The 27415-nt window shown below is 46.6% G+C and overlaps 2 protein-coding genes across 3 annotated transcripts in view; both read right to left on the minus strand.

Moving 5' to 3' along the window:
* Nucleotides 1-4060: 4060 nt before the first annotated feature.
* Nucleotides 4061-8714, minus strand: Ube2c (ubiquitin-conjugating enzyme E2C). Of its 2 annotated transcripts, XM_005392413.2 has the most exons (7): nucleotides 8446-8714; nucleotides 7445-7555; nucleotides 7001-7028; nucleotides 6406-6492; nucleotides 4846-5050; nucleotides 4687-4746; nucleotides 4061-4320 (listed from the first exon to the last, which is right to left on the minus strand). In XM_005392413.2, exons 2-7 carry the CDS (start codon nucleotides 7543-7545, stop codon nucleotides 4262-4264), a joined length of 540 nt encoding a protein of 179 aa, XP_005392470.1. In that variant the 5' UTR covers nucleotides 7546-7555; nucleotides 8446-8714; the 3' UTR covers nucleotides 4061-4261. The 2 variants fall into 2 exon arrangements, with proteins under 2 accessions (XP_005392470.1, XP_013373794.1); XM_013518340.1 differs by lacking the exon at nucleotides 8446-8714 and having other exon boundaries at nucleotides 7445-7994.
* Nucleotides 8715-8816: 102 nt separating this feature from the next.
* Dnttip1 (deoxynucleotidyltransferase, terminal, interacting protein 1) overlaps nucleotides 8817-27415 on the minus strand; it is a 21427-nt gene continuing 2828 nt past the window's right edge. The window contains exons 4-13 of the mRNA XM_005392410.2: nucleotides 24196-24294; nucleotides 19853-19921; nucleotides 19538-19594; nucleotides 19225-19283; nucleotides 17436-17481; nucleotides 14536-14594; nucleotides 14372-14432; nucleotides 11300-11371; nucleotides 9265-9320; nucleotides 8817-9168 (exon numbers count right to left, since the gene is read on the minus strand). Coding sequence (XP_005392467.1) covers nucleotides 9030-9168; nucleotides 9265-9320; nucleotides 11300-11371; nucleotides 14372-14432; nucleotides 14536-14594; nucleotides 17436-17481; nucleotides 19225-19283; nucleotides 19538-19594; nucleotides 19853-19921; nucleotides 24196-24294 — 717 coding nt within the window. The 3' untranslated portion in view covers nucleotides 8817-9029. The remainder of the gene's footprint in view (nucleotides 9169-9264; nucleotides 9321-11299; nucleotides 11372-14371; nucleotides 14433-14535; nucleotides 14595-17435; nucleotides 17482-19224; nucleotides 19284-19537; nucleotides 19595-19852; nucleotides 19922-24195; nucleotides 24295-27415) is intronic.

Raw genomic sequence — 27415 nt, forward strand, 5'->3', positions numbered from 1 at the left:
GCCCTCAGGCTACCTGATTCTTAATCCTTACTGCTTGTGACAAATTAAACCTACTGTCTGCCTCAGTTCCCTCTTCTGTAAAATGAGGGTTCTCACAGGGTAACATCACATAGGTTTTTAAGAACAAGTTTATGTGTACAGAGTGCTTAGAATAGTGCTGGCACACAGCAAAAGTTTAATGAATACTATTTTTAAATATTTTTTTGGGGGGGGGCCTGGTAGCACATGCCTGTAATCCCAGCACTTGGGAGGCTGAGGCAGGAAGATTGTTGTGAGTTCAAGGCCAGCCTGGGCTACAAAATGAGTTTAAGTCCAGCTTGAACTGCATAGTGAGACCCTGTTTCAAAAAGACAAAAACAAAACATATATATATATATATATTTTGAGACGGGGTCTCACTATAGTCCAGCCCTACTTTGAACTCACTAGGTAGCCTACGGTAGCCTCAAAATTTGTGATCTTCCTGCCTCAGTTTCCTGAGTGCTGGAATTACTGGCAGGTGCCACAACCGGTTTGAGTGCTGTTTTCTTTTTTTGTGTTCGTGGTGCTGGGAATCAAGCTCAGGGCCTTGCAGATGCTAGGCAAGTGTTCTACACTGAACGACATCCCTAGCCATATATTTTTGTTTTTTAGAGACAGAGTCTTGCTACATAGTCTAGGCTGGCCTTAAACTTTTTTCTTTTTGGACACAGGGTCTTGCTCTGTAGTCCAGGCTGGCCTTGAATTTGATTTTTTTTTTGTTTTTTTTCTCCGGTACTAGGAACCGAACTCACAACCTTGCGCTTGCCAGGCAGGCGCTTTTGCCGCTGAGCTAAATCCCCAGCCCCTGGCCTTGAATTTGAGTTGATCCTCCTGAGTGCTGGGGTTACAGGCCTGCATACCACGCCCAGCCCAGCCATCATTTTTGAAATTCTGTACAGTTACTGTATTTGTTGCCAAAGCCTTCCCTTAACATCTCTTGGGCCTTTGTACATGCTATACTCACTCCCTGCAGTTCCCTTCCCCTTCTTCTTAGCTGTCAAATTCATCAACAGACAAGGTCTGTCTCAGTCTATCTCCTCCCTGATCCTTGCCCCCAGTACCTGTTTTTTTTTTTTTTTCTTTTTGAGACAGGGTCTTGTTATGCAGTCCAGGGTGGACTTGAGCTCACTTTGTAGCCCAGGCTGGCCTCGAACTTGTAATGATCCTCCTGCCTCAGCCTCCTGAGTGCTGGGATTACAGGTATGCACCATCACACCCAGCTTCCCAATGCCTGTTGAAACAGTTCTTATCCTGTTCTTCCCACAGCCTCCCCCCACTCCAATTCAGATGTTTCTCAGCTTGAATTTTCAACCAGAAATCGTGCTGGGATTTAGTATTTATTAGTGCCGACTGTGTGCTGTACCTTGGCCTTAGAGACAGTGATTATCTCATTACCCACAAAACAGCCCAGAAGCAGATGTTATCCCCATTTTACAGTTGAGGAAACTAAGGCTTAATGATGTGACGTGCACAGGCACACGGGTAATAACCTAGATAAGACTGCTCTGTGGTGGTGGGATACCGTCTACCTGCTAAAAGTTTTACCTGGATGTTCCGAGCACGTCAGACTAGCCCTGCCCTAACTGAGGAATCCCTCCTGTCCTGTTCTGAGTCTCAGTGATACTTTGTTGAAGGTGGGACCCAAGCCAGGAACCCTGGCACTCACTGTCCACTTGTTATGACTCACTCGCCTTGCCACTTTTTATCTCTGTGCCATCTCACCCCTCCCGGCTGTGTGCCCACTCAGCATTGCCGCCACGCCCGGTTTGAAAGGTGCTCTCCTGCACCTCACTGCATTCAACTGCGCTGCACGAATGGGAACAAGAATCAGTTTCTAGTTATTTCCGGTTCTAGGTGCCAAGAACCAGAAGCCAGAGCCTCTCTCCAGCTTGTGGCTATTTTGCTGCTTGTTTTTCTTCCTACTACACCTATGTCCGCCATCAACCTAGATGGACTCCTTCCTCTTTTAGTAACCCTGTTAGTAAAAGTTTTACTCTCTCCTAGTGATTAATTCCAGAAGACAGTGATTGGTTGTAAGTCCCTGTGACTGACACAAGATAGGCTAGGGGACCGAACACTATGATCAGGGACCATTTGCAAGGCTCCCCAGTGGCAGACAAAAAAAAAAAATCCACCTCAGCATTTATATAAAACCAGTTTAGCTGGATGTGGTGGCGCACGCCTGTAATCCCAGGATTTGGGAAGCTGAGGCAGGAGCATCACTGAGAATTTGAGGCCAGCCTGGGCTACACAGTGAGTTCAAAGCCAGCCTGAATTACATGGTGAGACCTTGTCTAAAAAAACTAAAAAACAAAACAATTTAGCACCAGGTTCTGAGCTCTGCTTTTCTCAGGCATCCTCTCACCTGGTGATTTTCAAACTTGAGAGAACATCAGGGAGCACACTGGGGCCCAGGAGCTGCCCTTTTCTAACATGGTCCAGGTGATGGTTCTGCCGCAGGAAGGCCCACACCATTTTTTGGACAGGGTAAATCAGGAGTGCTGGGATTACAGGCCTGTGCCGCCACACCTGGCCTCACACCGTGTTTCTTAACTAGACCACAGCAGTAACACGTCATCGAGGAGCTGATGAGAAAGGCAAACCTGCCTTTTTCTTTTTTGCAGTGATTGGAATTGAACCCAGGGCCTTCATCCTGAGCTACACCCTCAATCCTTTCTTATATTTTATTTTGTGACAGGGTCTTAGTCACTAAGTTGCCCACGCTGGGTTGGAACTTAATGATCCTCCCTCTTTAGCCTCCCAGGACTGGGATGACAAGCATTCACCTCTACACCTGGCTAAACCTGCCTTTCTTTCAACAGTAGACTGAGTACAAGATCTTTGTCCAGAGAGAAAGAGGATTAAAAGGGTAATTTTAGACATGAGGACACCCAAGTTCCAATCCCAGGCTTAACAACTACTACTATTATCTTTGGTACTGGAATTGAACTCAGGACCTTGCGCTTACCAGGCAGGTGCTGTGCCACTGAGCTATCTCCCCAGCCCTACAGTTATTTGTATATGTGGCTGCCTGATGGGGGCACAGGGCAAAGGACAGACACCTGGGCTAGCCGGAGTAAAGGGGGCGCTGAGGATGAGCCTTCCTCATAGGTCTTCCTGCCCTTCCTCGCTCTTTCCCAGGCCTGCACGACCAGCTGCTGGCAGAGCTGACCCAGTTGGCGGCCAAGGCAGAGACCCAGGCAGAGGTGCAGTGCACTTGGATGCTGTTTTTGCCCACCCTGGAGATCTTCCTCCATGCAGGACCTGGGCCGGGCCCATTGCCTCAGCCAGCTCTTCCGAGTGCCTGCTGCTGCGGGATCCCAGGGGCTCTGCACAGGAGTGTCCTCGCAGGGGCTCAAAGGCTGGAGCCTGTGGCAGGCCAGCACAAAAGCGGCCCAGGGGGTGGGAGAACTGGGCCTGTGGGTGCAGCGGCTGGCAGAGCTGCAGTTAGAGATGGAACAGGAAGTGAATGTGCCCCCTTGGAGTGTGGAGCCATCCCTGGGGGACCTGGGGTCAGAAGCAAGTCTGGAGCTCAGTCCTGAGGGTTCTGACAGGGGCGGGGCTTTCTCTGGTGGTCTCCCCATATTCTGGGCCTGCTGTAGGGAAACCTGAATTCTTTCTCACAGCCTTAATATCTGTCACAAAGTGGGTGGCTGGCCCTGCACTCCCCCCAGGTACTCTTTACTCTAAGGTCTGGTTCCGTCTCATCTATAACACAGCTGGGGCTGCTCCAGCATTCACTAAAATTCCTGGCGCATGTAGAAAGAAGCTTTGTAGCGCTGCTGCTGCTGTTGCTGCTGCTGCGGTTTGAACCCAGGGCTCGAATGTGAAGCATGCACTCTACCACAGCGCCACACCCCGCCAAAGGGGACCCGTTGCATAGACAATGAGAAAATAACTGAGGTCACAAAGGACCAGATCCTGGTTACACCACTGCTTGGCCCCACAGCCTGTCAATCAACTGCTTTCACCACTACAGACAACAGGCAAGAGCCCAGATGTCAGGCCGGACCCCTACTGCCAACCCAAGCCAGAAACGTGCGCTAAAACAACCAAAATGTGTTTATTTAATAATATACATTGCAAAGGCTCAGCGAGAGACTTAATTTAAAAATTTAAAAAACAAACAAAAACAAAAACAACACCACAGCTCAAGATACAGTGTCTTACACAGAAATCAAGAAAAGGACAGACTAAAGAGGAAATGAAGAAGACACGAGGAAAGGATGGTCAGCTGAGGTCAGGGCTCTTGGCTAGCTACTTGCTTTGAGTAGGTTTCTTGCAGGTACTTCTTAAAGGCTGGAAGAGAACAGGCAGGTGGTGGGTGAATGACAGGAGTCAGGAGTCAGGAAGGTGGACAAGAGGAGGACAGCTTTCGGGAGGGGAAGGACTGCCTCCCAGCCCCGCCTGTGCGCCCCGCCTGCCGGGGCTCCTGCCAGCTTGCTGACTGGAGCGGGCACAGGTGATGCAGTCTACCAGGAGCCCCCTCAACCTATGTGTGAATATGAGGGGGTTCACCGTTTACAGCACGCAAGAGCCCCAAAGCAGAGGCAGAATGGGCTGGCCCCCTCTTCCCTCAGCTCAACCCAGTCCCACGTCGCCAGGACCCTCTTGGGTGACGGTGCCTCTGAAGGCGGCAAGGACCCTGTGCTGAGAAGGACCCACCTGTGGGATTTTTCCAGAGCTCCGCAGCATGTGTGTTCAGAGGACTATCAATGTTAGGTTCTGTGGGTGGAGAGACAAATGGTCAGCAGGTAGGAGAGGCTGGCCCAGGGGAGTCCCCACAGTCCCCAGGTTGTGGGGAGGCGTGTTCTCGGAAGTCACCTCCTAGCAGGCTCTGGATGGACAGTAGGATGGTCCTGACGTCGTACAAGGCAGACCACTTGTCCTTGAGGATGTCTAGGCAGATGTTACCCTGGGTGTCCACATTGGGGTGGTAGCAGGGAGTGAGGAACTTCACTGTGGGCGCGTTGTAAGGGTAGCCACTGGGAAACTCCAGGGAGAGCTTATACCTCAGGTCTTCATATACCTGGCATTTGGAGAGAGGAAGGAACTAAGTTTCCCCATGTGAGGCTCATATCACGACCCAAGCCCCAAGTGAGGGGCTTGCTAGGTAGGATATTTTTTGAGTTTTTATATGGGGAAGGACAGTGGGCAAATTGTTAAGCTGATTCTGGTGCTTTCCTCTTATTTGATGGGGACATCCATGGCCCTTTAAGGCTTGTAAATTGGTATCTTGAGGGCTACCACAGCTGTGCTTTAGTCCCACTAGTTTGTTTGTTTATTTTTTGACCCAGGGCAGTTCAGGCTGGCCTGAACTTGCAGTGATCCTCCTGCCTCAGCCTCCCGAGTGCCGGGATTAAGGCATGTGCCAAGCCTGGCCTAACTAGTATTTTATTTGCTAACATGAAAAAAATTAGATTTGACACAAATCTAGATTATTTTCGAGAGGGTCTCGCTATGTAGTTCAGGTTGGCCTTGGACTCACTGTGTCCAGGCTGACCTCGAACTCATGGTGATCCTCCTGCCTCAGCCTCCTAAGTGCTGGGATTACAAGCCTGCATCACCGTTGCTAGCCAGATCTGGATTTCTGATTTACTTTAAACCAGATCTGTAACAATGGGTCCTCCCAATGGCCACTACAATGTGGTCTGGCCCCTTAGATTAGGCTTATTTTGCCAGGTAATCTTTTTTTTTTTTTAAATTGGTGCTGGGAATCGAACTCGGGACCTCACGCTTGCCAGGCAGGCACTTGTGCTGCTGAGCTATATCCCTGGCAGTTTGGCCAGGTAATAGGGATTGATTTTCAGTTTGAGACAATTATCTTGCAACGTAGTCCAGGATTGCCTTGAACTCCCTACAGAACCCAGGTTGGCCTTGAACTTGTAGCAGTCCTCCTGCCTCAGCCTCCCCAGTGCTAGGATTATAGGTACGTACCACCACAAGTGGTTGCTGGGTACTAGGGATTGAAACTAGGGCTTTGGTAATGAGGCACCCCTCCCCTTGACTTCTGAGATAAGGTCTTTTTTTTGTTTGTTTGTTTTTTTTCTGGTACCAGGAATCGAACTCACGACCTTGTGCTTGCCAGGCAGGTGCTGTACCACTGAGCTAAATCCCCAGCCCCATGAAACAAGGTCTTGCCAAGTTGTCCAGGCTGGGATTGAACAGCCTGATCCTCTTGCCTCAACCTCCCAGAGTGCTGGGATTACAAGCAATGTGATTGGCTAGACATGGTCTTAAACCCTTTTGTCACACAGGAGAGAACAAGACCACAAGGCTTAAGAGCATGTGAACAGGCACAGGGGGATGATCTTGGGCAGCTAATTGGCTGAAGCAGCACTGGTACCTGGATCCTACCGCCCACCTCCTTGACCCTATACTTACCGTGCCAGCCGCTCCATGGATGGTCCCTACCCATTTGAAAAGGTTGTCTGACTCAGGGAAGGCAGAAATTCCTTTGTCACCAGACATCTGGGGAGGAAACAATAAGTGCTGGATGGCAGAGTACATTTTAAGGGGTGGTAAAGGGTCAGTGGGTGAGGCCCTGCCTCTGATTTCTTCATACTTTTATCCAGCGAGCAAGCAGACCCAACTGACAGATTCATCACCAGGCTAAGGAAGGAGGGGGTTGTACAGAAAAGCAGAAGGCAGCTGTGCATCCCCAATCTTCCTGCCAGGAATTAAAATATTCAATTCTTGAACTAGCTTGAGGCTGGGAAGTAAGCACCAGCAGGACGGGGAAGGCCTCGTGTAACTTCAAGGAACTGTTTTAGATAACTTCACTATGGGGAATAGAACTGGGATAGAGGCCGCTTTAAGAAAAGGTGTGGGTGAGAGTAGGAGAATCTCAGGAGACAGTAATGATACTGACCTCTGTCTATCTAACAAGGAGCTTATGTAGGAAAGGAGGCTACTGATAACTGGGTGGGAGGGTGGACCAGCTGGCCGGGGCTCTGACTGAGAGCACTTAGTCACTCACCATGAGGGTCATCAGCTCCTGCTGTAGCCTGCAAACAGAATTCAGGGTTACCTGGGCATCTGGAAGGCTGGGAGCTCTCCAGCTGGTGGATCCCTTCCCACTTGACTCTCTCTTGAGCTGTCAGGGAGGCTTCCCCCTTCCTCCAGGTCAGACTAGCGTAGGGGGAAGCTCATGCTCATCTCCTCCCTAATTCCTGACTCCTGTCCTATGATTCTGGCAGTTCTTAACTCTCTCAACACTCCTCGCCGTCTTCTGGGAGGATCCTGACAGCAGTCTTCCTTTAGGAGTCTCAAACAGTAGCCTGAGCTTCTCGCCCCCCACCCCCGCCCGCCCCATCTCCCAAATTTCGCCAGCTCCAAGAGGAGAGGGTCCCAGAAGTCTTCGCCGTGGGTCCCCAGGCTCAGGGATGCCAGGCCCAGCCAGTGTTAGCTCCGTACCACTTACCTCTTGCCCACAGGGCCCCGGGCGGCGCCACCGCTGGGCTCGGCTCCTTTACGGGCGGCAGGAACGCTGGCGGCGGCGGGGTCGCGGTTTTGGGAGGCCATGAGGACGGTGCTGGCAGAGAAATAGGAACCCGGTGACCAGCACTGCAACTGCAGGGCAGAGAGCCGCCCGCCTGCGTTTGAATTGCAACCCTCCGACAGCGTCGACCAATCAGTGGCTCGCTTGGGTTTGATCCAGCCAATGAGGCGCGCCGCAGCACTATGTCACCGCGCAACTGCTAGCCCCACCCATCACTACACCACTATTGGGCGATTGGGGGAGGGGGTTTGCTTCTAACAGCCGATTGGCAGAAGAGGCTGCCACTATCTAAGGAGTCTGTAGCCGATTGGCGGCCTTTGGAAAACGCCGACCATTAAAGGGCCAAGAAACGTCCACGTGGAATAAATACCTTAAAGTCAACCGCCTGTGCTGTCCGCGAAACGCCAGGTACGCCTGGTCTTGACCTTTTCTTCCAGGAATAGGGATTCCCTCCAACCTTCCCACCCCGATAGCCTTACCCCAAACCCAAGTCCTTGCCCTTCCCCCCGTATTACAATAGCCCCGGCACCCTTGGGCTCCCCAGTGTCTGGAAATCCGGGGGTGTGGGGTGTATGTGTGAGGCACAAGCGAAAGGACGCCAGAGTAGCAGCCTCCCTACTAGAAAATGTAGGTTCAGCCGGGGGCGTGGTGGCGCACGCCTTTAATCTCAGCACCCGGGAGGCTGAGGCAGGAGGATCGTTTGGAGTTTGAGGCCAGCCTGGGCTACAAAGTGAGCTCGAGGTCAGCCTGAACTGCATGGCGAGACTTGTGTCTCAAAAAAAGAAAAAAAAAAAAAAAAAAAAAAAAAAGAAGTAGGTTCAGATTATGCCTCCTCTCTGACTGGCTTGCTGTGTGATACTGAGCAGGTCGATATTTTAACTTATAAAAAAAGCCAACTTCGTATTTTTTACATGGTTTCTTACCAAAACTTCCATGGGACTAGCCATCATTCTGCCAGTTCTTGGAAACAGGGACAGAGAAGATTGGCAAGCGGGTCATGGCGATGTACACCTGTAATCCCAGTACTTGGGAGGCTGAGGCAGGAGGACTGCCATGAGTTCAAGGCCAGCCTGAACTACATAGGTAACCCTGTCTCAAAAAAACCGAAACACAAATCAAAAAACAAAAGGTTGGCAAGGTGCCTAATGTTAGCCGCTAGGTCTCCTAAAGCCTGGGTCTGAGACAGGGAAGGGGTATCTGATGCTATTTTTCTACACTGGTTTCTAGAGCCCTTGACATCCCCCCCCCCTGCCCTGCCCCGCCCGCAGACGGCACAGCAGGCTCACCACCTGTGTTCATTACAAACAATTTAATTGCTTCTAATCCCAGTAACTTTAAAAATACAGACCCACAGACCAGTCTGGGGTGCTCTGCAGTGAGTCCCTACAGACCAGCCCATGCAAATTTAATTCCGCAGCAATCTGCCTGGCGCAGTCCCGGGGTGGCCTCTGGACGTGGGGAAGCAGGCCTCGGAGGCAGGCTGTCCACTGTAGCCCAGACAGCCGCCTCAGGTCTGCACAGGCGGCTCCGCAGCGTGATGGTCATTCTCCGTCCTTAGTGTCTCCATGTACTTGCGCATCTTCTCAACCATCCAGGAGGGCAGGACAAAGGACTTCAGCTCGTCTAACTTCAGGTCCAGGCACCCTCTAGAGTAGATATTGAGAGGAAGTTAAAGCAAGGCAGAATATAGGCCCAGCCTCACCCCAGGGGCTACTCTGAGGTCAGGAGACGCAATGGTTTACCTGTAGTCGTCACTGGCAGCAAGGTCCCGGATGTCCTCCTCGATGAGGAGGTAGGCCTGGGCAAGGAACAGGGAGAATGGTGACTGCCTGGTTCATTCACTCTAATTCAATAATCCTTTGTTAAGTATCTACTTTTTTTTTTTTTTTTTTCAGTATCTGCTTAATGTAAGGCCTGCTACTAGGTGGAGGAAAGGGGGGTGTAGTTTGCAATTTAGTAGGTGAAAGTGGGAAGAGACTGAGAAATGGTCCCTTGAGAAACTCTTTCACTCAACAGAAATTTTATGGGTGGGAGAAGAGGGACTTGTCACTTTTTTGAGACTGGGGTCTAACCATGTTGCCCGGGCTGGCCCTGAATTCTCGGGTTCAAGTGATCCTTATGTCTTAGTCTTTGGAGTAGCTGGGGCTACAGGCATGCTGTGCTGACTGCTTTATGCCCTCTCCTCTTTTAAAAAAGTGATGGACAGCCGGGTGTGGTGGCACATGCCTGTAATCATAGCACTTAGGAGGCTGAGGCAGGATGACTGTTGTGAGTTTGAGGCCAATGCGCACTGCATAGCCAGACTCTGTCTCCAAAAAAAAAAAAAGACGGAAGAGGTTTATAATAAGATATTAAGGTAATAAAACAGTATGTAAGCTTTATAATAAAACAATTAAGCTAGCAAAATATACACAGAAAGAGTAAATCAGGAAGAGGAAGCTATATGCTAAGTGGAGACTAAGAAAATTTAGTCTTCAGCCTTCCAGCAAAAGGGGCATGATAATAAACATAACTGGTCCAGTAACTGGGCTGCGACGTGTGCCCTGGGCCTGTACAGCTGTTCTGACCAGATGCGTGTCCGCAACGGTGAGGCTTTTCGGAATTTCCCATGTAGGGGATGTGCTTCATATTAGAAAGCCTTCTCTAAGAGCCTTTCTAGCCTTAGGGCCGGCAATAGTTGTATATTTTGAGTACTTTTTTCGTCTTATGGGTACTCAGAACTACGTAACAGATCAGGTATCCTGGAGAAGGGCGCAGACTTTAATTTGCAAACACTTAAAGAAGGTCTCCCAGGTCACCACGGAAAGAAAACTCAACTTTTTCCTAACTCTTTTTTCTACTCTTACTAGTGGCTTAACTTTTACGTTCTGCTCCCTCTGCCCATCTACTTACTACTGATGTTCTACTGCATTTCATGTTGTTTTTGGTAAGTTCCCTGGAATATTTTTCTGAAATGAAGTGTGGGTATGGAGTAGTAAATAAAATGAAACGTAGTTTTTTTTCTTTTTGGAGACAAGATCTCCCTATGCAGCCTAGGCTGGCCTCAAACTCATGACAATCCTCCCGTCTTAGCCTCCCAAGTGCTGGGCTTATAGGTATGCGCCACCATGCTCAGCTCTGAAAGGCAGTTTTCACTGCCAGAAAGGAAATGGTATACCGGTTTGCAAGGCAATTAGATTAGTTTTAGAAGCAATCTCCACAGTGGGACGGAGTCCTCAGATGGAGGAGACCGCATGTGATGGGAAAAGCCCTCCATGATGGTTTTAGTACACATACAACAATGATTTTCCTAATGCTGGTGCTTGATATGAGCTGAGAACTCCTGAAGTGGAGGGGTGTCTAGAAGGGGCTGTTAGGTATGGCAAACATTTCACTGCAGGTGCTAACTCCTGGTGACAAGGGGGTTTTGCCTGGAGAACTATGTTGAGAAAAGATTTTATAGCTGTGTGTAGAGAAAAAGTGTTCTGATCAAGGAGTAAAATCTGTCCATGGGCACATGAAAGAAAATCTTGCAACCACCTTTCCTATGCACAGATATGTGGTCTTGGAGAAATGGATCGAGAATGGGTGTGGTGGTGGTGGTGCAGGAAGCCCTGGTGATAGGGATCAGGGACTACAGTCTGCCCTTTAGCAGGGAGCAGGGATTAGAAGGAATGGGCTGGGTCTCCCTTTCCACATTTGTTGCGCTGAGGAAGTCTCTGGATTTGGAGGTAAGTGGTCACCAATGGCCATGGGCTGGGCGGGTCTTCGGCAAGGGTGCTGGAACGCGATGCTTACCATCTTCCCGCCTGTTGCCCGCATGTGGTGATTCTCGGCCAGCCAGTGCTTGTCCTGGGGGTCAGCTGCATACTGTGAGGGACGAAGGCACACAGTGGGAAATTAACCTAGTGTGAGGGCCATTCTCTTGCCCCTTGAGCATTCTTACCAATAAAACCTCATCCTAGCCTGGTAGATGCAGAGGACGTACCAGCTCAGAGCACCGGGGCCAAACCTAGGAGCTCAGAGACTGCGACCCACTTCCCAGAGATTTAGCGTATTTCTAACCCCTTCCACATCCTTCCCCAACGCAGCACCTCTGGCAACTAGTGGGACAGGTGGCTATTATTTTAGAGTATCCTCTTTTAATTAACTAATTAATTTTTTGAGACAGGGTCTTACTATACAGTTCAGGCTGGCTTTGAACTGACTGTGTAGCCCAGGCTGGCCTCAAACTCAAGGGCTCCTCCTGCCTCAAGCCCCCCAAGTGCTGGCATTACAGGCATGCGCCACCACGCCAGGAAAGAACCTCATCTTTTAAAACATGATATGAGATAGCTCATAACACCTATAATTATTATGGTGAACGTATCTTCTAAAGTAAAAATCTGGACGCCTCCTTTTCTGGGGCAGACAGAATAGTATCATGTTTAAGACCTGGTTTTATAGTTAGACAAGAAAGTTTTTTTTTTTTTCCTTTGAGACAGGGTCTCGCTATGTAGTTTAAGCTGGCTTTGAGCTCACTACGTAGCCTAGGCTGGCCTGAAACTCCCAGTAATCCTACTGCCTCAGCCTCTGGAGTGCTGGCATTACAGGTGTGCAGCACCACGTCTGGTGCGGCAATTTGAATTCTAGGGCTCATTATTCACCACTGTTTTCATTGTGCTGATTTTGGTGATCAAATCTCAGCTCTCTTCATACTGCCCTCTTTAAAAAAAATTATTTGTGTGCACAAACAGGTCACCTTTTTGAGGACTGCATTTTCAGGTTTGTGATAAAGAAGGTCAGGGAAGGATATTTTTCTGCAGTTCAGATCTCTGAAAAATTTCCAGCTACCACTGGGCTGCGGAAAAATAATCTTTAACTTGAAGCTCGTTTTAAAATCTGAGGGTCTAGAACAAAAGAATAGGGTATTAGCTTTGGAGTCAAGGTTACAGATGTGAGCCTCTTGTGGTGCACACTTGTAATCCCAGCATTAGGGAAGCTGAGCAGGAGGATCACCACAAGTTCAAGGCCAGGCTAAACTGCATAGCAAAGACCGTGTTTCAAAAAAAAAAAAAAATAAAAGATGACAGATGTGGTGAGAGTAGTGACCAAACTTCAAAGATGGCAAGATGGCTTCACTAAAGGGAAAGTATTTTAAGATTAAAAAAAACCAAAACTCTTTGTCAGAAGAGCCCAGAAAGGTTCTAACTTTCATTAGCAATAAATATTTATGTTATTGATGCAGAAATGTACACAAAATAATTTCTATAGTTAAAAAGTTAAATTGGGCTTGGTGGCACATACCTATAATCTTAGCACTCTGGGAGGCTGAGGCAGGAGGATCACAAATTCTAGCCCAGCCTGGGCAACTTAGTGAGACCTTATCTCGTGGGTGGGGAGGGGGGGAAGAGAGAGAAAGAAAGAAAAGAAGGCAATTTATAGAACAAACATAGGTTCTAAATGACTGAAAAGATGCTTATAATCATTAATACAGAACCATAAAGTAAAACAACAAAACTTTTCCCTCCACTTATTTTTTTTTTTTCCTGGTACCAGGAATCGAACTCACAACCTTGCGCTTGCCAGGCAGGCGCTGTGCCGCTGAGCTAAATCCCCAGCCCCTCCCTCCACATACAGACTGCAAAGATTAACATGAGAGCTAATCCCCATAGGTAAGAGAGAGCATATGGGCATTCACTGAGTCCCCACTATGTGCCAGCCATCGTGCTGGGTGCTTTACCGCACTCTTACTTTCTGAGACAGGGTCTTGCTATGCAGTCCAGTTTGGCTATGAACTCACTGTGCAGTCCAGCTAGCTCAGACTTGCAGCGATCCTCCTGCCTCAGCCCCCTGAGTACTGGTATTAAGGGCTTGCACCACCATGCCCAGCCCCTATTGCATTCTTTCTTAGTTGACCCCACGGGATTTATCTGTCATCATTTTCATTTCATATGTGACAAAACAGATTCAGAAATATGGAGCTACTGTTCAAGGTCACACAGCTCAGCTAGTAAGGAGTGGAACCGGGGCCAAGATTATACTTTTTTTTTTGGTGCAGAAGATTGAATCTAGGGGTGTTCTACCACTGAGTTACACTCTCAGCCCTTTTAATTTATTTTTATTTTTAGACAGGGTCTTATTCATGTACAGGTACCAATTCCCCATGAAAAATGTGATCATTATGTACATCTAGAATGTACCAATAAACTTGATTAATTAAAAACTTCAGGCTTTAGAGAGGAGACCTGAATTTTAACTCTGACTCACTAGCTGACTGACTTCAGATAAGACTTAGCCTCTCCCCTGCCCCTAGCTTTTTAAAAACAACTTCTTTCAAAATAAGGATAGTAATACCTATCTTTTCTTTTTTCCTTGAGTCAGAGTTCCACTATGTTGCCTACGTTGGCCTAGGCTCGCTCATGATCATGGGCTCATGTGATCCTCCTGCCTCAGGCTCCTGAGTAGTTGAGACTATAGGTGTATATCACATGTCCAGTCAATAATATTTATTTTAAAGGATAGTTCCATGAGATCATCTAACTATAGCTCTGAAAACTGTGCCTGGCATACAATGACCATTCAAGGAAAGTGGCCACTATTACTGAGTCACAGAAACGTTGAGAAAATCATAAAAGGTAAGAGGTTGGGCAGGGTGCTGCACACCTGTAATCCCAGCACTTGGGAAGTTGAGGCAGGAGGATCACTGTGAGTTCGAGGCCAGTCTGGGATACATAGCGAGACCCTATCTCAAGCACTGCCCCCAAAAAGGTGAGTCAGAGAGTGGTAACTAAAACCCAGGTGTTCTGACTCCCAGATCAATGCAGTGTGCAGCTGTTAATGCCCCTGGTCCCAAGGCAATGGCCTGCGTACTTCCCAGCTCTCACCTACCTTGAAGAGGTGTGGGTGCTTGATGTAGATTCTCCCTCTAGTGCCTCCCATGCCTAGGGCCCTGAGGTTAAAAGACAAATGGTAAGGATTCCAGCAGGTGCAGCCCGTAAGAATGGACCCCTGAGACCTATCCCCTCCAACAGCATCCAAGTTTTTAGACTCACTTGTTGGCTCGAGATCCCAAAACAAAGGTGGTAGATTCATTCAGCCGGGCTGGATCCCACTGTGCAAAAAACAAAAATAAAAAACCAGAGAGACTGGTGAGGGTGAGAGTCTGATGTGGTAACAAGACAGAAGTACTCTTCCTTTGTTCTGTTTTCATCCTTATCCATTGTTTTTTTTTGAGATAGGGTCTCGCTATGTAGTTCAGGCTGGCCTTGAACTTGCAATGATCCTCCTGCCTCAGCCTCCTGAGTGCTGGGATTAGATGTGTGCCACCATGCCTGGCTTTTATTCATTATTCAACGAAATGTATACTCAAGAAATAAGAGTCAAATAGGAAAGAACAGCTGGGATGAGGGAAAAGATAAAAAAAGAAAGAAGGGAAAAAATAGGTATATTTATATACACAAGATAGCTAAGATAATTGTACCACTAATTTCTACTGGTGTATTAAAGGAATAGTTAGTGTGTAATTGATCAATCTTACATGCCTATATCGGGTTATCTGAGTAACTACTTTGAAGATAATAATATGTGATATAACAACCATTGTTAATTTCCTATCACCTTGTTTTGAAATTCTGTATCATTTTTATTGTTTTTATGTTGTTTTGTTTATGCCTTTGTTTTTGTTATTTTGTTTCTATTTTCTTTAAAATTAAAAAAAAAAAGAAAAAAGTTGGACAATGACAGCAAAACAACAACAACAACAACAACAAAAAACAAACCCCAAAAAGAAATAAATTGCTTATATGCTAGGGCTCTTGCTAGAGGCTGGGGATAAAGAAATGACTAAGATACAGTCTCTGTTCTTTAGGAGTCCCAGGCATATACACCCAGACAACTAGCTCATTATGGGACAAGGCAATGATAGGGATGGGTGCAGGATGTGGGCGGTACAAAGGGGATGGAACAGCCAGGAAGTCTTCCTGGAAGAGATAATCCCAAATTAATCCTGAAAGGGTGAGCTCGAGTTAGGATAGAGGGGAGAAGAAGGACACTCCAGGCAGAGGGCATGCCCAAAGACAGGCGAGAGCTGGCTCGGCACGAAGAACAGCCTACAAGCAATTCTGTCCTGCGTGAGGAGAAAGTTCAAATAAGGGAGGAGCAACTGATGGAGCTGGAAAGAGAACCACAAAGCAGCAAGAGGCTTCATTTAGAAGTTCACATCTTCTTTATTCCATAGGCAGCAGGGAGCCGCTGAAGGCCTCTAAACAGGAAATGAGACTCTTATGTTCTTAAAGATAGCTCACTCTTCCAGCAAAGTGGGTAATGGATTTGAAGGGGCAAGACCATAGGCAGGAAGGGGCTGCTGTAACGAAGCAGAACTGAAGGAGGATAATGGCCTGCGCTGCAGTGCGGGGAGGAGGACGGGAGGGAAGAGGAACCGCAACATTCTCAGGAGGCAGAATCACTCACAACCTGACTAGAAGTCGGGAGGTGAGGGAAACTATAGGCAAAGATGATTACGGTACAGAATGTAGAAGAAGGTCTATGAGGGATGATTCTAATTTCAGTTTTAAATATGCTGCAATGGAAAAGTCCATGGAACTTCCTGGGAGAAAGGTTTACCAGATAGAATATCTACATTTCATTTTTTTGTCTTTTTTGAGACAGGGTCTTGCAATGCAGTTCAGGTTGGCCTTGAGCTCACTTTGTAGCCCAGGCTGGCCTCAAACTTGCAACGATCCTCCTGCCTCAGCCTCCTCAGTGCTGGGATTTACAGGTGTGCGCCACCATGCCCGGCCTAGAATATCCATTTTTTTTTTTTTTGGTCTTTTTGTCTTTTTGAGACAAGATCTTGCTATGTAGTTCAGGCTGACCTTGAGCTCACTTTATAGCCCAGGCTGGCCTCGAACATGCAATGATCCTCCTGCCTCAGCCTCCTGAGTGCTGGGATTACAGGTGTACGCCACTATGCCCGGCCATCCACATTTTAGAACGAAAAAAAGAGGTATAGGATGAATAAAGAGTGTGGGAAATTTTAGCATGTAGCTTAAGGCTATAAGCTTAAGGCTGGTTGATTTAAATTTTAGATTATCCAGAGAGAAAATTTAGGTGAACTGGGCCAAAGACAGAATGCTGGGGAACACCTATTCATATGGGTCACTGGTGAGGAAAAATTCACCAAGACAGAGAAAGGAGGTTTGGAGAGGGCAGACTGGAGAGAATGTAGGGTCATTGGCTCTAAGGGAGTGGATTCTCAGGAGAGGCATGGAGACCAGTGAAAGGAGAGAGCCAGAAAACAAGAGGTGGCCAACGTCTACCTGGACATAGCTCCAAAAAGGACAGGGCACTTACATGTACTTTACTGAATGTAAGTAAAGATGGCTCTCTGAAAAAGGGATCTGACTGGTAAGAGAGCTTGCGAACAACTGTTCTGCAGGCAAAGAGGCTAGTGGTGTCAGCAGATTTTGGGTCTGAGACTTAGCTCTTCCACGTACAGCTATGTGACTTTGGGCAGGTGTCAAATGTATTAAGTATATAAAATAACGAGATAAAATAATTTCTGCCTACAGGAGAGCTGGCAGGAAAGGAAGCTCAACTATAGGATGGTAGGAGAATCTACTTCGTAAGTTTGTTATGAAGGTTAAATGAGATAATCTGATCAAAAGATTTTGGGCCATGCATGTCACATAAGTAAGTGTTAGTGATCATTAGTGAAACAGAAAGGGGGGGCTGAGGTTTTGTAACAGGTCTCAGTCATCCCTTTGGCCTTTAATTCAAGCTCCTACATAGGATTCTCTCGGAGGCCAGAGTGGCTGCAGTGGGTGGAGGAGGAGGTGGAGCTCGCATGGCGTGAACATATCTGGTACCCACCCGTCCCTATCCTTCATGGCGGCCCCTGAGCTTTGGCTGAGTCTCCCTGCGAGACTGGTCACTACCACGCTCACAGTCCTACCTTGGGGCCTTCCCGGCGAATCGGTTCACAGGACTTTGGCTTCCATCTGCTTGGAGGGGAAGAAGAAGAGTGAATTTTCCAAGCTGAGGCCTAAGACTGGAAGAATTCTGCCTGGAGGTGCTGGTAGCTCTTCATACCTCTCTTTTTAGCTCTGGAGGCATGTCTTCCTGACAACCCATTAGAGGAGTTCAAAGGGAAAAAGCACTGGACCTGGGGCCACTCTACAATTGGCTCTGGTATGACCTGGGGCATCCTGGGGCAAGTCTAGGGACCTCTGCATGGCAGCTTTCTCATCTTCGAGTCTTACCCATCTTGTGTTCATGAGAAATGAAACTGCTTCAAGGCTGCGACGAATCTGAGGGACGACAGTACTCTCTCTCTTGACCAGGTTTCAAACTACCCCCACCCCACTTAGTAAGACTAGTGTGGCTGTATCTGCTTTTATATTTGCAGGACTGGGGATTGAATGCAGGGGCTCATGCACATCAGGCAAATGCCCTATCACTGGACTATACCCCCAGCCCTTTGAAATCTGAGACAGCCTCTTGCTAATGTGCTCAGCCTGGCCTCAAATTTGCAGTCCTCCTGCCTCAACTTTCATAGTAGCTGGGATTACAGGCATGCACCACCAGGTCTGGATTTATCTGCTTTATCTTTTTTTCTTTTGGTTTTTTTCTCCGGTACCGGGAACTGAACTCATGACCTTGCACTTGCCAGGTAGGCGCTTTGCCGCTGAGCTAAATCCCCAGCCCCTTTATCTGCTTTATCTAATGGGCTTCCACAGGAAGTTTTGCTTGGAGAAAAACAAGATTCTGTTGCTTCAAAACTTTTTAAACTACTGGGCGTGGTGGCGCATGCCTGTAATCCCAGCACTTGGGAGGCTGAGGCAGGAGGATCGTTGCAAGTTTGAGACCAGCCTGGGCTACAAAGTGAGCTCAAGGCCAGCCTGAACTGCATAGCAAGACCCTGCCTCAAAAAGATAAAAAAAAACAAAACCCAAAACCAAAAAACAAACCTCTTTAAACCTGGGGCAGGGAGAGGAGGTAGAAAGATGAACAGGTAGAGCACAGAGATTTTCAGCACAGTGAAAAAGCTCTGTCTGACACTGACAGTGGATTCGTGTCACTGTGCATTCGTTCAAACTCAACAGAATGCAAAGGGCCATGAGTGAACCCTAATGGGCTCCACGGACTCAGTGTGAGAACGATGTGTTACACAGACTCATCCACTGCGGCACAGGTACCCGCTGCTGTCCTCTGTGGATCACAGGGGAGGCTGTGTGGATGTGGGGGCAGGGAACATAGGGCTGATCTCTGTGTTCCCACTCGACTTCCTGTGAACCTAAACACACCCTTAAAAAAGTCTCGAGAACAAGCAGTTTTGAAAACGTCTGCACTGTAGGCCATATAGTATAACCTCACCTTCTATTAACGGTATGATCTTGGCAAGTAGTTCTCTAGTCTCTTTAACTGATAAAAGAATTATGCCTTCCTTAGAAGGTAGCTGTAAGGACTGAAAGATAAAGTCTGTATGGTATTTAGACCAGCTACAAGCTTTCAATATATACTAGCAAGGACACAGCTCCGGTCTTTAATCCGGCTAGATCGCACTGTTTTTGGGGAAGAACAGGACAGTGGCCTCCCTTCGTGACTCCCTGAGGGGTAACCCTCCTGCTTGGTGACTTAAGCACATGGATCTGATTCTGCCAGGCACGATCTGTCCTTTTCTCTCCAGGCCACTCCCCCCCTCGCCAACTTCGGCTCTTGTCACACTAGCGGCCCCTACTCACACCATGCCCGCAGCTGCTCGCTCACTTGACAGGATGTGTCCAGGAGGCCGTCCTTTCCTCTGTCACCAAGAATAGCTGTTAGAGAGCTGACCCCGTGGGACAGTGCCCCCACCCTCTACTGGGCAGGTCCAGGACACATAGTAGGGACTGTTTTCCAAAGATTCCAAACGATCCTTGATAGGGGCCAAGGAGAGTATAGGGCTCCAGCTTGTCATGCCGAAAAGGTTCAAAGATGCACGAGGAAGTCCAGCACCTGCTTCTAGAGCGGAGAGACCTTTTCCCAGCCAGGAAATGAAATGAGGAAATGGTTTACCTTTTTGGGAATGGGGCTTCCTCGATGGGCACATTCCTCTTCTGCCAGTCGGCCACGCTGGAAGAAGAGAGAAGCGAGTTAGTGGAAGGCAAGTGCCTAGAAGCTGCCAGTCCTTTGGGGCTGCATGAGGCAGAACCCTGGACTGTACCCTTTGGCTGCTGCCTAACCCAGGCCGAGGAGCCCACCTAGCATAGTGCTACTTGTACCTGGCCTGATGAGTGGGTGGTTTGTGAAACCTCCCGAGGCCGGTATTTTATCTGTTTTCCAGGCTGACTGTTCTCCCCCTTTAAGCCCTCAGGAGACAGTGACTCTGACCTTTATCCCTGGAAGCTCGTGGGCCAATCTGGGTATTACTTTTTCTCCATCCGAGAACAGCAGCTTAGCCTGAAAGGAAAAGACCAAGTGTAAACAGTCACTATTTGGAGGGGGTGTAAGCCTCCCTTGTCCCCATTTTTGTAGATGTGACTCCAAATTGAATTAAAACTTTTCCATAGTCAATACAAAGACATGAACACATGTATTTATTTTTAAAAAGTAGATATGGGGGTGCTGGGGACTTAGCTCAGCAGCACAGCGCCTGCCTGGCAAGCGCAAGGTCGTGAGTTCGACTCCTGGTACCAGAAGAAAAACAAACAACAACAACAAAAAAGTCCATATGGGGTGCCTCGATGTTCTTTTGTTTGCTGGTTATGCTGGAGAAAAAGGGAAGGGAATCAGTGGGAGCCTATTTTTTTTTTTTTTTAAAAGAAAAAGAACCTGACGAATTAGTGATCATTGCTAAAAGGTTAGCAAATGTAAGTTAAGATTTAAAAAAAAAAACAACAAACCTAAATCTCATTACTCACAGCAATCTATTAGTATTACCAATTCAATGTAAATTCTTCTTTACTTTTTCTTTTTTTTTTTTTTTTTGAGACAGTCTTGCTATGTAGTTCAGGTTGGCCTGGAACTCATGTCGATCTTCCTGCCTCAGCCTTCCTAGTGTTGGGATTACAGGCGTGTGCCACCATGCCTGGTTCTTTCTCAGTTTTTCCATGAAATATGTACTATAAAACTTTCTAACTGTATGTTATCGCCCTACATATTCCTCAGTAAATTGCTGTTTTTATTTAACAAGTATCAAGAAGCCAGGTGTGTTGGTGCATGCCTATAATACGAACACTCAAGAGGCTGAGGCAGGATGTTCATGATGAGTTTGAGGCCAGCCTGAATTACAGTGATACCCTGTCTCAAAAAACCAAAATAAATTTAAAAAAAAAAAAAAAAAAAAAAAAGACTGAGCACCTAGGACCTAAGTGCTAGGGGATGGGAGAGAAGACAAGCTTCTGCAGGGCTCCTGCTCTTGTGGGCAGTCTAGATAATCAACAAACACAGACGGTAATTTCGGCCTGTCTTACCCTTCCTCCCTCCCTCCCTCCTTTCCTTCTTTCTTTCCCCCTTCCCTCCCTCCCTTCCTGAGACGAGGTCTCACTAGGTAATTTAGGCCTGCACTGAACTCAGTGATCTTCCTGCCTCAGCCTCCAGAGTGCTGGGATTACAAGCGTGTGCCATCATGCTCGGCTAAATAAAGTAACTTTGGATCGTGAAGAAAGCAGTAAAGAAGAAAAACCCAGGTAGATGTGAGAGAAAATCATCAGAGGGAGGGCTCCTTGAGGGGTGGTCAGGCAAGGTCCTGCTGAGAAGGCAGCCTCTGAGGACAAGGGCTGGAGGGGAAGCTAAGCTGAGGCGGCAAGAGGAAGTACTACAAGTCCCAGGGAGGAAAGATGCTGCTCCTATGAGGAAGAAAAGGATGGCCTGGCCAGGAAAGGGCAAGGGGCAGAGCCGCAGGTGCGAACGAGACGTGAGGACACGGCCAGGTCCGGGGAGGTGCAGAGCTGGGTCTCACAGCCCCGGGCGGGGCTTCTGCCTGCGCCGAGTGCTCCCCTGTGGACACACTGCAGTTCCTGCCTTCCTCCCACTTCTCCGGCCCCTCTTTCTGGGCCTTGTTTGCAGGCTTATCCTCCTCAATCTGGCTCTCTCCACTCCATCCTCTCATTAATATTCTACCTTCTCTCATTGATGCTCACAGCTTTAATTAACATCTATAAACTCATGACTCCATTTTTTTTTTAATTTTAAATCTTCAGCTGTAGCTGAAAGGGTACCCTTTGGGCTCCAGACTTAGAAACAAATAATTGGCTCCATGCTGAGGCTCACATGTCTCAGATCTGCTAAGCTGGAAACTGGGCTCATGATCTTTTCCTCCCAATTTTATCCCTTTTCAGTGAACAGTGCACAAGCCTCCATGTGTACTGCAGAGCTAGCTCTGAGTGGTGACTCCGGTCACACCTGTCTGCCTAACCAGGCTGTAAGCTCTGTAAGAGCGGGAAGCCTGCTTCTTCATTTGTCATATGGTTGTTTGTTCACTCAGTCATTCACCAAATAGGTACTGTACACAGTACACAGTAACAGTTGAATCCGAAGGTTGGGAATACAGTGGTGAACAAGTTCAGTCTTCAACTCTTGTAAAACTCAAGATCTTAGCAGCGATGGGGTGGGTGTGGGAAGGAGGCAGAAGTGCAGTGACGGAGAGTAGCTGTTAGTGCAGGTCATGCCCACTGAACTTAACCTCATCAGCTCTCACTGGAACTTAACCATCTCCTAAATTCCTTTCCAAACCGATCTCCTCCAGCAGCCAGAGCCAATCTTTTTGAAATGCAAATCTCACGAGGCCACTCTTCTGGTTACAATCGCTCACCTGAGATTTGGATTGTAGTGCTGTTCAATCTGGCTCTGCCTACCTCTCCAGCCTTTCCAGTCCCTTCCCCCTCTGAAAACCAGCAGCACTGGCTTGTGTTCTTAGACACACTGCACTCCCTTCTGTCACCGGGATCTGCACCTAGTGTGCTCTCTCATTGCCTCCTATACCTAGAGTACTTAAAGCCATTTGTAGTTACAGGCATACTGTTTGATTACTTGAGTAATGTCAAGGGCTCTGAGGAGAAGCATATGCCCATTTTGCACAGCACTGTTGGGGTCTGCAGGGCACAGTAATGGGCACACAGTAGGCCTTAATGTAAAGCAGTTGAAGAGATAAATGAACTCAGGAAAGCACTCTGGGATTTAAGTCAAAGTTTTATTAAATTAATTTTGATTCAGCTCAAACTTCTAAAAGTATTATTAGCAAACTTCTACTTAATTTTTTTTTTTTTTTTTTTTTGGTTTTCTTGAGACAGGGTCTTGCTCTGTAGTTCAGAACAGTCTTGAACTATGTAGCCCAGGCTGGCTTTGAACTCACAGCAACCCTCCTGCCTCAGCCTCCCAAGTGCTCGGATTACTGGAGTGCACCACCACCCCTGCCTTCTATTTCATTATCAACAATTGTTGTAACTGATCATAATGCACTAAAGTCCTGAGTGGATTAATTCCTCTTAGAAATTCCGTTAATTTAAACTTAACAGCTTATGAGAACCAGACTGGTTTTCACTGCACTGACAGAATGGGGTTCTATCCTTCCAAAGCTGAGGTTCAGGCCCTGGTCTTGCGCCTATGTGAGGCTGTATCAGAACCGCTAGCCAGACAACCCGAAGACATTAATTATCGTGAGGCCTCTCTCGCCTCATGATAATTACTCTCATAGAACTGAGCTTAAATTAAGTTTTTGTGGCTCTGATTATGAAGAAATTCCCATTTTCGACAGTTAATGGCTTCATAGGCAAGAAAAGAATCTGGGTGATGTTGACAGTTCTTATTAATAACAGCTAACAAACAGGTTCTGTACTGTCTTGGGCACACAGTCACTTACAGACATGCTGTCATGCCTCTTGACCATACCCAGGAGGCAGGGAGCAGCAGAGGTGCGAGTCCCCATGACACACAAAAGGGGCTACACTATTAAAGGTGACCCACCGAACACCTGCATGGATGAGACACATCTGAGCTAGCTATTTCTTGTGTGCTTTAAGCCACAATTTCTGTTCCTCTTTTGGGCTGCCTGATTAATTTAATTTGTATTTTTTTTCCAGCTTTATTGAGGTACAACTGATAGAAATAGTATGCATGCAAAGTGTACAACATGATTTGATGCACACATCAACTGTGAAATAAAACAGCTGTCACCCATTACAATCATGTGTGTGTGTGTGTGTGCGCGCGCGTGTGTGTGTATACTTAAACTCTACTCTACCAGGTGAATCAAGTAACTCTACCAGGTGAATCAAGAAACCTAGAGGAAGTAAGTAACAAGTATTACTGACTATTAACTATAGTCACCATGCTGTACACTAGCTCCCGGGATGTATTTCTGACATGCACAGGTATTTATGACATAATGACAAGTGAGGAAGCAGGTTATAAAACTGAACATTTGGACTCAACTGACATTCTCCTACTGTGCTGGTAATCATCATTTTACTCTGTTTCTGAGTTTGCTAAGCATAATTTCTTCATTTGTAAAATAAGGATTAAAAAACACCTGTATAGGGTTTCCTCTGAGACGTACATGAAATAATACATTTATGATTGTACCTGGCACACAGTAGCTGTTTCTCTTTCCTTCTGAACCCTATCTGAAAATAGGTGGCTGATTCTGCAAAATACCCCTGAGGATAAGATCATGTTTTTTAGCAGAGTACCAACAGCCAAACCTCGTACCTCATCTCTTGGCCCTTTGGCCTCACCTGCTCTAGACAGCTCCGACAGGCCTCCTGGATCAGCTGCTCTGTGTCCACCTCTTCCCCTACATTGTCTCGAACGTTCATAGCCGCTTTCTGGAAGAACTAGGGACGCACAACGGAGGACAAGGTCAGAAGTCCAGCTGGTTTGCATCAGCCTGAAGGAAACTGAATAATGAAATAGAAGCTTCTAGCCTTCCTTAGAAGGGAAAAGTGATTATGAACAGGGCTTTGGGGTCAGACAGATTTAGATTCATAAACCAAGCTCTACCTTCCCTGTTTATCACCCCTTCTCCTCATTCCTGTTTCAAATCCAGGGCCTCCCACCTATCAGGGCAAGTGCTCTAGTGCTGAGCTACATCCTTAGCCCTTTTTTTCTTCTGAGACAGATCTTGCTAAATTACCCAGGCTGGGCTCATACTTCTGACCCTTCTGCCTTAACCTCCTTGAGTAGCTCTGGGATTATAGGTTTTGGACCACATCTGGCTTGAGGATGTATTTTTGACATGAAAAGGTATTGGTGATATAACAGCAAATGAAACAAGCAGGTTATAAAATAGGTTAGTACAGAATAAGCCTATTTATATAAAATAGCAAAAAGTAAGCATATAGAGGCAAAAGAACTATAAGGACATACAGTAAAGTAACAGTGGTGATTTTATGGATGACATTTTCTTGTCTTTGCTTATCTATAGCCTCCCAATTTTTTTAATGTACATTTGTATTTAAAAAAAAAAAAAAAAAAGAACACCTGTGTCTGAAGTGAATAGCCAGGGGAAGCCAGAAAAGATCAAGACTGTACAAAAGACCTCACTGGATTCCCCCTTCTCAATCCCCAATCTGCAGAATGGGAGAAGCAAGACCCAGCATGGGCCCCAGGATACCAGCAGCTCAACTGGCAAGGGCAGGGAAGGCACAAGGTTCTTCTATTGGGTGAGAAAGCTAGTGCCTGAAAATACTGGAAGAGGCGGAAAACACATTTGGGGGGTTCCTGGGAACATTTGTTGAAAGTCCCTAAATTAAAGTGTCAAACTTGTCTAGTGTATAAGAAAATTTGGGAAACCATAACAATGCTCCTACCGTGGGAGACAGGATGGGGACACACTTTCACTTTATATTTACAAAGGACAAGTGCCTCTGTCAGTATCAAACCAAGGAGAACAGTGTGAAAGGACTGGATTAGAGACCGCAATAGTTTAGGAGAAATTATTCAGAACAAATTAAATGGGTGGATGAGTCTGACTTTATTTATTTATGTGTTTATTTTGCAGTGCTGGGGTAAACCCCGGGCCTCATGCATGCTATGCAAGTGTTCCACCACTGAGCGATATCACTTTCCTGGATAAATTTGACTTTAAAAACAACTAAAAAACTGGAGAGGGCCGGCGATATACCTCAGTGGCACAGTACCTGCTTGGCAAGTGTGAGGTCCTGAGTTTGAGTCCCAGTACCAAACCAAACCAACCAACCAACCAATCCAAAAAAACTGGAGATAAAGCTGGGTAGCTGGTGCAGTACTATAATCCTAGCACTCTGGGAGGCTGAGGTAGGAAGATTATAAATTCTGGCTCAGCCCAGACAATTTAGACCCTGTCTCAAAATAAAAAAAGACTAGGGATGAAGCTCAGTGTGAAGGCCCTGGCTTAATTGCCAGTATCACAAACAAAAACCAAAACAAAACAACTAAAAACACTGGCCATAAATACTAGTGTTCAATATCAATTATCGGCTAAGTGAAAGTCAGTTAAAGTAACTCGGACACTTTTCAAGTAGCTTGTGGGAAGGAAGTGTAAAAAATATACTAGAGCCGGGTGTTGTGGTACATGCCTGTAATCCCAGCACTTTGGAGACTGAGGCAGGAGGATTGCTACTAGTTTGAGGCCAGCTTGAGAACAAAGTGAGTTCAAGGCCGGCCTATACTATAAAAATGAGTCCCTATCTCAAAAAAACAGAAAAAGCCAAGTGTCGTGCTACATTCCTGTAATCCTAGACTCAGGAGGTTGAGAGAGAAGAATCAAGCCAAGTTCAAGGCCAGATTGACACAGAAGAATCAAGCCAAGTTCAAGGCCACTTGCTATGTAGCAAGTGCAAGGCCAGACTGAAATACATAGTGAGACACCTGTCTCAAAGAAAAGAAAAGGTATGTGGAGTGAGGGTAGTAAGCATCTCTGGATCTGAGAATAAAATCAGATCATGAATGAGGGATTCTCAAATACTGCTGGGAGAAATGGAAACTCGCACAACTTTTCTGGAAAACAATTTTTTTTTTCCCTAATACTCACTGATTCCATCTCTAGGAATGCATTCTCCAGAAATCTCTCACAACTGAACAAACACATATATTACAATGTTTATTGTAATATTGTTTATAATAAGAGAAAAATTAGAAACAGTCTGAATTTTCTAGGGATTAGCTACTTAAATTTGGTACATCTACAAAAAGACTACTTTCCAACTATTAAAGCTACTATGTCAAAATACTAGTTGCAGAATAGTGTGTATAAAATAATAAAAAAAAAAAACATGGCAGAGCATGGTGGTGCATGTCTGTAATCCCAGTGCTCAGGAGGCTGGGGCAGGGATTGCCACAAGTCTGAGGCCAGCCTGGGCTACATAGTGAGTTCAAGGCCAGCCTGAACTGTATCACTATATATTTTGACCTCATCTCAAAAAAACCAAGGGGGTAAAAGAAAATCATAAACATATACATACACATGCAAATGAAGCCGAGAGACTATATAGTTATTGTTAGTCTATATTATTTTGGTATCTCTGGGAGGTGAGTTTTAGTAACTTTTGGCTTTTATTTAAAACAGTATCTGGTTGGGCATGGTGGTGCATGCCTATAATACAAGCACTTGGGAGGCTGAGGCAGGAGGATTATTGTGAATTCGAGGGCAGCCTGTGCTACAAAGTGAGTTCAAGGACAGCCTGATTGCATAGTGAAATCCTATCTCAAAAAAAAGAAAAGAAAAGAAAAGAAAAAAAACATAAAACAGTACTTGTATTTTTTTAGATGTTAACTTCTTTTGTGGTATGTGTGTTTTGTGGTACTGGGGATTGAACTCAGGGCCTCACACATGCCAGGCAAGTGCTCTACCACTGAGCTACATTCCTAGTCTTTTTATTTATTTTTAAATCCTGAAACAGGGTCTGGTTAATCTGGTCAGTTGATCCAGACTTCTTTTTTTTTTTTTTTTTTGGTTTTTCTCCGGTATCTGGAACC

The sequence above is a fragment of the Chinchilla lanigera genome, unplaced genomic scaffold (genome assembly GCF_000276665.1).
Source record: "Chinchilla lanigera isolate Chin_1 unplaced genomic scaffold, ChiLan1.0 scaffold00044, whole genome shotgun sequence".
NCBI classification, from domain to species: Eukaryota; Metazoa; Chordata; class Mammalia; order Rodentia; family Chinchillidae; genus Chinchilla; species Chinchilla lanigera.

What these genes read in the sequence shown, in the direction of transcription:
- Ube2c (XM_005392413.2), bottom strand. Translation starts at nt 7,545, where the DNA reads ATGGCCTCCCAAAACCGCGACCCCGCCGCCGCCAGCGTTCCTGCCGCC. An exon ending in CGGGGCCCTGTGGGCAAGAG is followed by an intron (nt 7,029 to 7,444) that starts GTAAGTGGTACG and finishes TTCTGTTTGCAG; the next exon opens with GCTACAGCAGGAGCTGATGA. An exon ending in TCCATGGAGCGGCTGGCACG is followed by an intron (nt 5,051 to 6,405) that starts GTAAGTATAGGG and finishes TCCAAATGCCAG; the next exon opens with GTATATGAAGACCTGAGGTA.